The sequence below is a fragment of the Pipistrellus hanaki genome (assembly GCF_964339955.1).
Source record: "Pipistrellus hanaki genome assembly, chromosome: 4".
Classification (NCBI taxonomy): Eukaryota; Metazoa; Chordata; class Mammalia; order Chiroptera; family Vespertilionidae; genus Pipistrellus; species Pipistrellus hanaki.
In genome coordinates this window covers 69184741-69197579 of record NC_140506.1, presented here as the reverse complement: position 1 = coordinate 69197579, position 12839 = coordinate 69184741, and the positions used below count along the sequence as shown (strand labels likewise).

Genomic DNA, 12839 nt, shown 5'->3' with positions numbered 1-12839 from the left:
AATGACAGAGTATGAACATCTCATGATATCATGAGATTTTTTTAAGGCACAACACCAGGAAAATATAAAGAATATTTACAATAGGCTACAACAGTATTGAACTATTAATAGCTAGAAAATAGATGGAAGAATAAAGGATTTTACAAATTAGGAAAAAGCTAAATCCTAAATGAACACAACAGAAATCTGTGAAGCTACATGATTTTACATCTAAAAAAATTATCCAAAAGCCTAGGAGTTAGAGGCAGTTAGATACATCTGGACATGGCGGGGGGGGGGGGGGGGGGGGGGGGGGGCGCACACAACTTGTTAAAGAAACTAAAATAAGGAGTGGTTTAAAGTTCTCATTGACACCCCTGGCCCAGGTGGCTCAGTTGGTTCAATTTCCAGTCAGGGCACATCCCTGGGTTTCATGGTATGGATGACAAACCAATCAATGTTTCTACCTCACATAAATGTCTATTTCTCTCTGAAATCGATAAAAAAAAGCATATCCTCAAGTGAGGGGGTAAAAAAGAAGCAACTAGACAAACCCAAATTATTCCCATCATTACGATGTCCTTCTGCAGTCCTATTAGCTAGGGCTCACTTGCTAGAGACGGCCTCTCATTACTTTTTCTTTTTTCAGTTTCTCTTTACTCCAAAGCTGAAGATCTGTGGTCTCTGGGAACTTTTCATTTGACAAAAAAGGAGAGGTGGATCGAAATAAATAACAAAAGAACACACAAAAACTTTTCCTACTGGGAAAAATTTGGTATGGCAAGTCTTTGCTGGTGCTTATCCTCTCTTTAGGGTTTCTGAAAAATCATTTTCCCTTTTGCTTCACTGACAAACATGCAACATATTTCTGTGTTTACTTACATTATGGAATAATTTTTAAGTTAACTGTGCAAAAATATTAAAATATAAAGTCATTTGAGAAAAACAGTAATAAATACTCTATTGTACGACATTGACTGTCATTAAAACTGGTTTCTGTTCGTCAAAGATGAGAAAGAAGCAATTAACATGAAAATATGTAACACCATAAAATTACAAAATACAAGATGTCAAAAAGTTATGGATTTATTACTTAATAGTTATAAACTATTTATATGATTTCAGTGGTCACAGAGAAGATGATGCCTACCATTTAAAAGGCTTCAGATGAGCCTGGCTGGTGTGGCTCAGTAGTTGAGCATCCACCTATGAACCAGGAGGTCACAGTTTGATTCCTGGTCATAGCACACGCCCAGGTTGTGGGCTCTCTCCCCAGTAGGGGCTGTGCAGGAGGCATTCTCTCTCATCGGTGTTTCTATTTCTCTCTCTCTTTCCCTTCCTCTCTGAAGTCAATAAAAATATTTAAAATAAATAAATCAAAGTCTTCAGGTGAGCCCTGACCACTATTGCTCCTCAGTGGTTAGAGTGTTGGCCCAACCTCCACAGGGTCACAGGGTTGATTTCTGCTCAAAGGCACACACCTGGGTTGCAGGTTCAATCTCTGGCTCTGGTTGGGGCATGTGTGACAGGCAACCAATCAATGTATCTTTTCACCATAATATCTCTCTCTCTCTCTCTCTCTCTCTCTCTCTCTCTCTCTCTCTCTCTCTCTCTCTCTCTCCTCTTCCTCCCTCTCTTCCACTCTCTCTCTCTAAAATAAAATTTTAAAAAAATCAATGGAAAAATATAAAAATAGAAGTCTTCAGATGACATTTTGTAGATGATAATTTACCTCTTTGTAAAATTTGATAACTAAGAACCTCAGTCTTGTTTTTGACTAACTGCCCAAGTCCAACAACAACTAATATTCTATGTATACTTTTAGAGAACTTCTCATGAAATACCAGTATATAAAAATGTTACTGAACAGTAACTGAATAACTGATTGCCACCTAAGACAAATAACTGATTGCCACCTTATCACTTACCTAAAGTTTTTCACATGGTCTTCCACTCCAGAAAGGCGAATGGAATGCTGCAGAGCACTCAGGTAAGTCAGGGCTTGTGTGGAGGATCCCCAGTTCACATCTGTGGGAAGACAGTGTTCATGCAGAACACCAGTATTAACAGCCAATCAGTAATCAATGAGACACAAAGAGAAGTAAACAATGCTTTCCCGTTTAAAAAGTCAGTTGCTAAAATAAACTATTATAGTTGAAACTTTTAATAGTTGAAGTTCACAGCATGACATTATGAAAATGCTAATGTGAACTGTAATTGCATTTAAAGAGAAAGTACAATTTAGAAAAGACGGAGATGACAGGGCTGCAGACATACTATGCGTGCAATTCAAGAGTGTTTTATAAATAAAGGAAACATTTTGAAATTATTGTTTATATTGCCAAAGGTTAAAAGGAAAAGAGGCAGCTCTCCAAATGTTATTTATAGTACTTAACAGTTTTATTTTAATAAGACAATTTTTTTTCTTATTGATAAACAGCCTAAACACAAATGATTTTTGGCATTTGTTACTTTAGAGACTAAATAGGCATATTAGAGAAATGATTCCTTCTAAGATGGTTAAAATAATATATTCTTTGTCCATTTCATTTCTAAAGCCACCACTGTAATCCAAAACTTCATCCTGTAGTATTAGAATTACGTAATGTTACCTCACGACTACATTGCAACTACTCTTGTAATCTCTTCCTAATCTATTCTGTTAAGCCAAAATCTTTTAAACCTGTATCATTGGATCTTTCTTCAGTGTTACAGGTTACCATAGTGAATAGTGGACCAATCCTTAATATAGCTTAGCATCATCTGATGTGAAGATATACCAAGATATTAATAAAACACATTCGAGGTAATCTTTGACCATTTCGCAGTTAAAACATGTTAGTCCAGTTTTCCCTGCCACACAGTGAGCTAGTGGGAAGATACTAAGTCTTCTGGTATTCTGTGAATTTCATGTTATTACAGTAGGTACAATAGGTAGATCATACATATATATGCTTATTAAGCTATCAAGCTTCTATAGTACTGCAAATCTAATCCTTTCAAATAATAATTTTAAAATTTGTTGAGTGCTACAAAATGTTAAATTCATAAACTTGTTATATTTCTACAAGTAAGATTAAATTTAATTTATGGGGAAGAATAGAATTCCATAGAGTAAAATGTCACAATTCTTTCAATAAAACTACATGTATTTGGAAATAAAATATTTGAAGTTTTATATAACCCTGACCAATTTGGCTATACCAAGTACCATTTAATTATGTATCAGATGATGCTTTGATATGGAAAATAACAAAGAATTGCTAGGTGTTTCTAGCTTGAAATACTAAATAAAAAAGGTTACTGACCTGGCTTTTTATAGGTAACATAAATATATAGCCCAAGGACTATCACATATGTCAGCAATGCAGCCCACCAATTAATGACAAACATCACTATGCAACAAAGAATTGCTCCAATAAGCGATATCCACATATTGTAGTATTTGAATGCAGGACGCCATCCTATCAATAACAAATAAAATAGATAAAATACAAGTCAGTCACATACCTCGCCTCATCTGCTTTAGACAATAGTTCACATGTATGCAAAAATAACTTTCTTTATGGCTGCTCCAAGAGAGGGCTTTAAATATAACAGTAAAGTCATAGACTATCATAGATCATGATTTCATAATTCTTGATGGTCATGAAAAGGGTACACCTATTTACTTCCACATTATTTATCTTACTAGCTCTGTATCCAGTAAACTTTTTACCCAAAAACGTGTAAATCAGCCTATCACAGTGAACACTTAAAACTAAAGACAGTTTTTAAAAAGAAGTTTAAATTGAGACCTAAATAGTGTGGTGGTTTTTTCTTGATTTTTAGTATGAGACATATCCATATTCTAATGAATATGCCAACCAGTTTAAACAAAATGTTCTTGAGCATTGTTAAAACTTCATTCACTGCCCTGACCGGTTTGGCTCAGAGGATGGAATGTCGGCCTGTGGACTGAGGGGTCCCAGGTTCTATTCCAGTCAAGGGCATTTACCTTGGTTGCAGGCACATCCCCAGTGGGAGGTGTGCAGGAGGCAGCTGATGGATGTTTCTCTCTCATTGATGTTTCTAACTCTCTATCCCTTCCCCTTCCTCTCTGTAAAAAAAAAAAAATCAAAAAAAAATTTTTTTTAAAGAAAAAAAATTCATCTACTTACTAAAAACAACAACAAAACACACCTAAGAGTTAATAATAGAAACATATCTTCCCATTTGGTGAATTATTTATAAATTAAGCTTCACCGAAGAAAATGTTGAAGACCATGTTCTAAAATGTTCATTCATAGTTAGTTCCACAGGCACTATGTTAAATCTATTCTATACAATTTATGTTTTTAAAATTAAACTTAATTTTGAGATAATTATAAATTCACACAGAGTTCTGAGAAATAATAGATTCCAGTTACCCTTACCTTGTTTCTCCCAATTATAACATCTTGCAAAATGATACTACAACTTCACAACTAAGATATTGGTATTCATACATTCAAATTAAAGCAGTTTTAATTTAATAAATACATATGTTTTTAAAATCCAACACAGCCCCAACCAGTTTTGACTCAGTGGATAGTGTCAGCCTGCGGACTAAAGGTCCCAGGTTCAATTCTGGTCAAGGGCATGTACCTTGGTTGTGGGCACTTCTCCAGTAGGGAGTGTGCAGGAGGCAGCTGATCGATGTTTCTAGTTGTCTATCCCTCTCCCTCTCCCTTCCTCTCTGTAAAATAATCAAAAATATATTTTTAAAAATAAAATTAAAATTAAAAACTCCAACACAAAGATCCCTGTGTTACAAATTTACAGCCACACCCATCTCTAAAATTTAAATTTTTAAAGTAAAATATGAAACTAAGGTATTCATGTTCTAAGTTTCCGTACTTTATTCTTTCTTATTCTGAGAGACTTTTAGGTCCCTTAAAGGAAAACTACTTTTGTTCCTCCATTTCCTTCCCTGAGGTCCAACTGGTGTCATGGTTTATAACAAAAATTCTCTAACAGAAAGTATTTTCAGTTGATAAAGACCTCCTATAAAATAACTCCATAAAACACACTGTGTTAAAAATATTTCTGGAAAGGTTAACTATTTATATAATAGTAGAGGCCTGGTGCATGAAATTCATGCACAGTGGGGGTGGGGTGTCTCTCAGCCTAGCCTGCACCCTCTCCAATCTGGGACCCCTCAAGGGATGTCCAACTACCCATTTAGGCCCAATCCTTCTGGTCAGTTGAACATCCTTCTCACAATCCAGGACTGCTGGCTCCCAACTGCTCACCTGCCTGCCTTCCTTATTGCCCCTAACCACTCTGCCTGCCAGCCTGATCACCCCCTAACCACTCCCCTGTCAGCCTGATTAATGTCTAACTGCTTCCCTGCCAGCCTGATTGCCCCTAACTATCCTCCCCTGCAGGCCTGGTCACCCCCAACTGCCCTTCCTTGCAAGTTTGATCACCCCAACTGCCCTCCCCTGCTGGCCTGACCACCCAGACTGCCCTCCCCTGCTGGCCAGACCACCCCCAACTGCCCTCCTTTGTATGCCTGGTCACCCCCAACTTCCTTCTTCTGGTGGCCATCTTTCACCACATGGAGGCAGCCATCTTGTGTATTGGAGTGACAGTCAATTTACATATTACTCTTTTATTAGATAGGAGGATAGAGGCCTGATGCACAGGTGGGGACTGGCTGGTTTGCCCTGAAGGGAGTCCGGATCAGGGTGGGCTTCCCTAGGGCGTGGGACAGCCTGGGCAAGTGGCCTGTCGTGGTTTGCAGGCTGGCCACATCCTCTGGTGACCCAAGCGGAGACCCTGATATCTGGGATTTATGTATCTTCTATAATTGAAACTTTGTAGCCTTGAGTGCAGGGCAGGGCAGGCTAGGAAATTTGGCTTCTTCCATTGCGGGGGAAACCCATGCCTCCTGCTGGCTCCGTGGCCACAGCCATTTTTGTTGGGATTTATTTATCTTCTGTATTTGAAACTTTGTAGCCTTGAGTGGAGTTCATGGCAGGCCAGAGTGAGTAGAAAGCTTGGCTTCCTCCATTGCTCAGGAAACCCAAGCCTCCTGCTTGCTCCCTGGCTGCAGCCAACTTGGTTGGGTTAATTTGCATACTCATTTCCCATTGGCTGGTAGGTGTAGCGGAGGTATGGTCAATTTGCATATTACTCTTTTATTGATATGTGCTGACCACCAAGGGGTGTGTGTGGAACATGGTGGGCATTGGCCATGGTGGGATGGTGGATCAGGTTGGGGTGGGGACCACCAGAACAAGGCAGGGTGCCAGTCGCTGTCATCTGGCTGGGCCTCTGGTGGTTACTGAAAATTCTTTGCTCCCCCACACCATGGTCCTGCCTGGTGCTTGCACCTGCTGCTGATGCCAGCTAGAGCCACTGCTTGCACCCGCTGCTGGCCCCAATCGCCCCTCAGGGCTTCTCCACCTCCCCCTACTTCTGAGGGGTAATTGGGGCTAGTAGCTGCCTCTCACACCCGCTGCCGGCGATGGACCCACTCGCACCTGCTGCCATCACCAGAGCTGCTGCTCACACCCACCACCAGCCCCCAGCGCTGGTCCCAGTGGCTCGGGTCCATCAGCAGGTGCAAGTGGCAGCTGCCAGCCCCAATTGCCCTTGACGGGCAATCGGGTTAGCAGCTGCTGCTTGTACCCACTGTTGGTGCCAGCCCTGCTTGCATCTGCTACTGGCGCCAACCCTAATTGCTCTGCGCTCAGCAGTGGTGGGAGTGGGGCTGCTGGCAGATAGCACCAGCAGCTGCAGCAGGAGGGGCCAGCTAAGACCCGCCCCTGTGCCCACTGCAGCCTTGTGGCCCACAGTTCCTTTCAAGGTGCACGAATTTGTGCACTGGGTCCTGAGTATTATAATATTCTTAGAACTGAAAGACAAAGCAGATAAATGAAAACAAAACAAAAAAGTCTTTCACAGTGCTGCTCAGATTTTTAAAACAAAATACAAAATATTACCAGTAAACTTCACAATAAAGAGATCTTTGAAGACTCAATTTGACTCAATTATAAAGGCAGACTGAGCATTAATGAGCTAATCCCACACATACTATTTTCTAAAATGTATGTTTTATTTCCTCTAAAATCAAAGACATTACATTTAAAAAACTTTTTAAAAGTGTAAAATCACCTGGAGATTTTGCAAGTGATGCATGGAATACTGAAAAATTGATGAGTGCATAGGATGCAAGGAAGAAGTTAGAGATAATTGGAGCAATAACATTCAGTTCAGCTGCAAAAGAAACAAGGCACATTTACTGACATATTAGACATTTTTAACTTTTCAAAATTATGAATCATTTCAAAACATCAGATAATGGAATTAATCTATTTCTATATTGGCTATCCAGATTAAATAACATACTTTACTTTTCAGAAATCAAATCTGAAAGTTACTGTTGAAACCCCCTGTATACATCACTCTTCTAAAACTGGTATATTCTTTTTCCAATTCTGTATAGTTTTACTACATACATAAAACATAGCCAACTAGTATTATGCAGTATTGTTTGGGTGTTTTAAAAGTTACACGCAATTTGACTTTACACTTTCTATATTTGAAGTTTATCCATATTGATACATGGAAACCAAGTTCATTCTTTTATACTGCTAAATATTATTCTGCAGTTTTGTTCTTCCACTGATAGATATTCACGTTGCTTCCAGTTTTCACTATTATAATTAACACTAAAAACATTTTTGTATATGGGCATAAATGCAAGATTCTGTAGGGTACATTCCCCTAAAGAGAACTGCTGAGTTTCGGGAAATTTTACTAAATGTTGTCAACTTATTCTCAAAAAGCAGCTATACCAAATACATACTTAATATTACATGAGAGTTAGTTTCCACACCTGGTAGTATAATCAGACTTTTAATAAAAGTCGAATGGACAGGTGATCAGAGGCAAAGAGCAGGCAAGAAGAGGCCCCACTTTTAGAGGACATGCTGAAATCCTTTTCTTTATGCTGTTATTGAATTTTTTAGGGACAAGAACCTAACAGTCCTTTCTACCAGTAATAGGGACTTAGTGATAGTAAAAATTTAAGAAAATATGTATTGAGTGCTATTATTTGCAGTATTTTTAAGCACTCTTTTGATCAGGAACTAATTTAGTAAATTAGGCAAAGTAACATTATGTTTAAAGCTAACATTATAAATGCACCAAAATCTACATTAGCACACCATTTATTTGACTAACCAATTAAGATGAATCCAAGTGCAATTAAGAATGTTAAGATGTAACCACGAAGAGGTTCGTTATTTTTCCCATAACCTTTAGCAAACATCTGGAAAGCTGGGTAGATGTTGTCCTTGCATAGAGCCTAATGAAGAAATGTAAACAATAAAATGAAACATTTTAAATTAGACACACAGATTTCCTTATAGTTACAGCTGGTTAGTCAGGAATGGAGCCCATATTTCTAATTCTTTGTCCTTTCGATTTCTCTAGCTCATACTGCTTCACCTACATATTGTACAGGAGAGTCACACATTTTTAAGAGTCAAAAAGAGTATGGAATACTAGAAGTTTTTGTCCACCTTACTCCCTGCTCATGCTGAAATTCTTTTATGAAGAAAGAATCAGAAAAAAAAGGCATACGAATAGAAGAAATTCAGAAGCTTGAGAAGTATGACAGAGATGGGAACTGCTTTACAACAAGTCCAAATGCTAGACTTACAGCAGGTAAGAATCCAAATTACAGAACTTAATTATTTTTCTTAAAACAATACTATAAACTGGTTGAGGTTCTTTGTGTGTTTTTGTTAATCCTCACTCGAGGATATTTTCTCTTTGACTTTTAGAGAGAATGGAAGAGAGGGAGAGATACAAAGAGATAGCAACATCTATATAAGAGAGACACCTTGATTGGTTGCCTCCCATATGCACTCCAACTGGGGCCGGGGACTCAGCCTGCAACTGAGATGTGCCCTTGACCAGAATCGAACCTTCAATCCTAGGGTTAACACTCTAATCACTGACCCAAACTGGCCAGGGCCTGAAAACTGTTTTAAGAAAAATACCCTACATCTTTACTAACTGGCTACAACTACAACATTAAAAACAGCTGCAGAATCAACATTTTGTTGGTTTGATTTAGTAATAAAAAAAAATTCCTATTCAGTATCAGCTATTCATTTAATGCTCATTAAAGGGAGGTAATATCCATCTCATTCATCATTAAACTCAATGTATAGCACTTATTAGGCATTCAAACATCTGTAAAATAAAACATTTAGGTTGGTGTCATGCTATTGGAAACAAGATACTTTAATTCTTCTGATTTATGGTCTTGGAGCGCACTCCTCGTCTTTGGTACAACACTATGAAAATTTATACTATCAGAAAATGTCCAAAAAGCAAAAAAATCACTACTTCCAGAAACACAATTCAAAGACTATAACAGTATGTAAATGCACAAATGTTATATAAATATATATATTCAAAATATATATATTTTCATATGCATAAAATTAAATATACCTGTTGTATGTGTGTGTGTGATAGTATATATTTGGGATTGACAGAAGCAATTAATTTAAAAATAGTAACAATCTCAGATTATATTACCTAAACACTCCTTTAATAAAGATTATAATGTGAAAGTACTTACCTGAAATATTTTGGGAGCACTCACAAGGGATGCTAATGCAGAAGAAAGAGTGGCTGAAAAGATACCTGCAGAAATCAATGGAGCAAATCCTGACACCATGCTCATTACCTTAAAAAAAAGTGGGATAAAATGGAAAAATAAGTCTTAAAAACAATTATGAAAAGAATACAATATTATACATCATTATTCTAATGAAGGAGACAGTAATAAATTGTTATGGTCATTACAAATTCAGAAATAGATCTACCACTAGTTCTTACCTTAAAACCTTTCATTTTACAAAATTGTGACACACAATGACAGAGAGAAGAGCATCTTGAGCCATCAAGGACCCATCACCCAGTTTCAACAATGACCTACTCAGGGCCAATCTGCACATTATTGTGAACCAAACTACAGATACCACCTATATACTAGTATATAAAAGCTTAAGCAACTGGCCAACTGGTAGCTATGACGCACCCTGACCATCAGGGGGCAGACACTCAACGCAGGAGCTGCTGAGCTGCAGTGACTTGGCAGCTATGGTTCTCGAGTGATGCACCCGGAATCAGAGAGGAGGAAGCCTGATTCCAGGGTGCGTCACCCAAGAATCACCCTCTCACAATCTGGGACCCCTTCGGGGAATGTCGAAGAGCCAGTTTTGGCCCAATCCCTGCAGGCCAGGCCGAGGAACTCCACTGACTCCCCACTTTGGGCCTGGGTCCCCACCAGGCCTCTAGCACATTGCAGAGATCATGGGTCTGGCCCTTATAGAAACTTTTCAATTAAATTAGCTAAATGATGAGACACACAGGACCTACTGGCTGCAGCCCCGACATCTGGTGGCCATGCCAGCCCATTCACTTAATGTCAACTTCCAGTGGAGGCAGCAAATTTTCCTATTACTACTCTTAGCCGTGGCTTTTCTCCTTCTGGGTGGACAGTAGCACCAATGGACCACCTCGGGGAGAGAAGGAGACGAAGGAGCAGCTCAGGTGGGAAGAAGGAGGTTCCTGACACCACAGGGCTCCGCCTGAGCAGAAGGGCCTGGGTGGGAGCCTATATTGAGCAGGGTCCTGCCCCAGGCCAACTAGATTCCAGGCTAAGTAAATCCTGTTTGCTAAACAATTACATTTTGCAGTTAAATGCCTACAAGTCGTCCGTTACCCCCAAACTTAGGGTAAAGTGAGATGAAAGAAGATATAGAAAGTGACATAATATTGGGAGAAAAGGGAGCCCGATTCCTCTCACAACCTGGGACCCTTCCCCCTGCCCCCCCCCCCCCCCAGGATGTCGGAGAGCCAGTTTTGGCCTGATCCCCCACAGGCCAGGCTGAGGAACCCCACTAGTGCACGAGTCCATGCACCAGGCCTCTAGTATGTATATAAGATCTTTGGTTAATCTCTTCCCACCCTCTTTCCCTCTGAGATTCGTAAGTCTGTTTCATGTTTCCATGCCTGCGTTGAGTGTCTGACCCTGGTGGTCAGTGCGCATCATAGCAACCGTTTGAATGGCTGGATAGTCGCTTAGGCTTTTATATATATAGATGGGTGAGAACTTTTAAAACCTGTAACTGCAAAGCCACTGTCACCGCTTAAAAACTAAATAATTTCTTTACAGCACCAAATAGCCACACAGCATTCAAATTTCCCAAACTGTCCTTTTGCTTTTCAAACTGGCTTATGCAAATAAGTATTGGCAAAAAGATTGTACTTTACATTTAATGTATCTCTTAAAAGTCTCTTTAAATCTGCAGGCTCATCTTTTCCTTTACATTTTATTATTTTTATATCATTTCTCCTATAAATCTGCCCCCCCCTGGATTTTGCTGACTGCATTTACACTTTGTTGTTTAACGTGTTTCTTCTCACCTCTGAATTTTAGTCAACTGCTAAGTAGATATTGAGTTAGTCAGATTGAAGTACAAATTTTCTGGCAAGAATATTTCAAGGTGATGTGATATACTTCCGTCAGGAAGGTTATTTTTTTGGATATTAAAATAATACATGGGTATTGATTATGATGTTTTTTGATTTTTTGTGTGTATTTGTTTTGCTTTCCCTATCTTTGTATGTGTTCAAACATTTTCACATAATGAAGTATTTCTTTTTAAATGGATAGATCATTTAGATCATAAGACAATCAGATAATCCAAACTGAGGAGTACAATATCCAAACTGAGGGGTACAATGCAGAACAATTTGCCCTAACTCTTCAAAATGTCAGTATACTGAAAGATTAAAATAGGCAAACTGGGAACTCCTCTAGGTTAAAGCATTTTAAAATAACATAGGAACTAACTGTCATGCATGATCCCTGTTTGGATCCTAAATGTGGGAAAAATAGCTGTAAATGATATTTGTGGGACAAGCAGGGAAATATTAATATGGTATATTTAGATAAAAGTATTTTATCAACATTAAATTGCCTGAGTGAGATAATTGTACTGTGCGTGTACAGAATGTTTTAAATACTTAAAAGTGGCTAGAGGCCTGGTGCACCAGTTCATGCACCAGTGGGTGTCCCTCAGCCTGGCCTGTGGGTTTGGGCCAAAACTGGCTCTCCGACACCTCCCGAGGGGTCCCAGATTGTGAGGGCACAGGTCAGGCCAAGAAACCCCACTGGTGCACAACCGTGGCTGAGGAGGGATGCTGGAGGTTGGCCAGCTGGGGAGAGACTGCAGGAGGGCTCCAGGGCGTGTCTGGCCCATCTTGCTCAATTCCGATCAGCCAGACCCCAGCAGCAAGCTATCCTACCAGTTGGAGCATCTGCCCCTTGGTGGTCATGTCATAGTGAGTAGTTGAGTGGCCTTAGCATACCATTAGCATGTTTTGCTTTGATTGGTTGGATAGATAACCCAACAACCAGACACTTAGCATATTAGGCTTTTATTATATACCGTGTTTCCACGAAAATAAGACATCCTCTGAAAATAAGACCTAGTGCATGGAAAAATAAGACATCCCTTGAAAATAAGATCTAGTGCATCTTTGGGAGCAAAAATTGATATAAGACACTGTCTTATTTTCGGGGGAACAGGGTAGATGTTTGAGGAGAGAAAGAATATACATACATAGAAAAATAAGCAGTGGGGCAGAATATAAACAACTAGTAAATATAAGTGAAGGGTAGGTACACAGATATTCATTGCACTGTTCTTTCTACACCTTTGAAATTTGTCAAAATACCAAACTGAGTCCTGGCAGGTGTGGCTGAGCTGGTTAGAATGTTGTTTCAGTTTTGATTTCCA

At 39.2% G+C, this 12839-nt stretch overlaps 1 protein-coding gene across 2 annotated transcripts in view; it reads right to left on the bottom strand.

Moving 5' to 3' along the window:
* SLC12A2 (solute carrier family 12 member 2) overlaps positions 1 to 12839 on the bottom strand; it is an 86704-nt gene that overhangs the window by 28066 nt on the left and 45799 nt on the right. For both annotated transcript variants that reach the window (XM_084880947.1, XM_084880948.1), the window contains exons 11-15: positions 9608 to 9715; positions 8194 to 8317; positions 7123 to 7224; positions 3288 to 3443; positions 1908 to 2007 (exon numbers count right to left, since the gene is read on the bottom strand). In XM_084880947.1, the coding sequence (XP_084737073.1) occupies positions 1908 to 2007; positions 3288 to 3443; positions 7123 to 7224; positions 8194 to 8317; positions 9608 to 9715 (590 nt within the window). The remainder of the gene's footprint in view (positions 1 to 1907; positions 2008 to 3287; positions 3444 to 7122; positions 7225 to 8193; positions 8318 to 9607; positions 9716 to 12839) is intronic.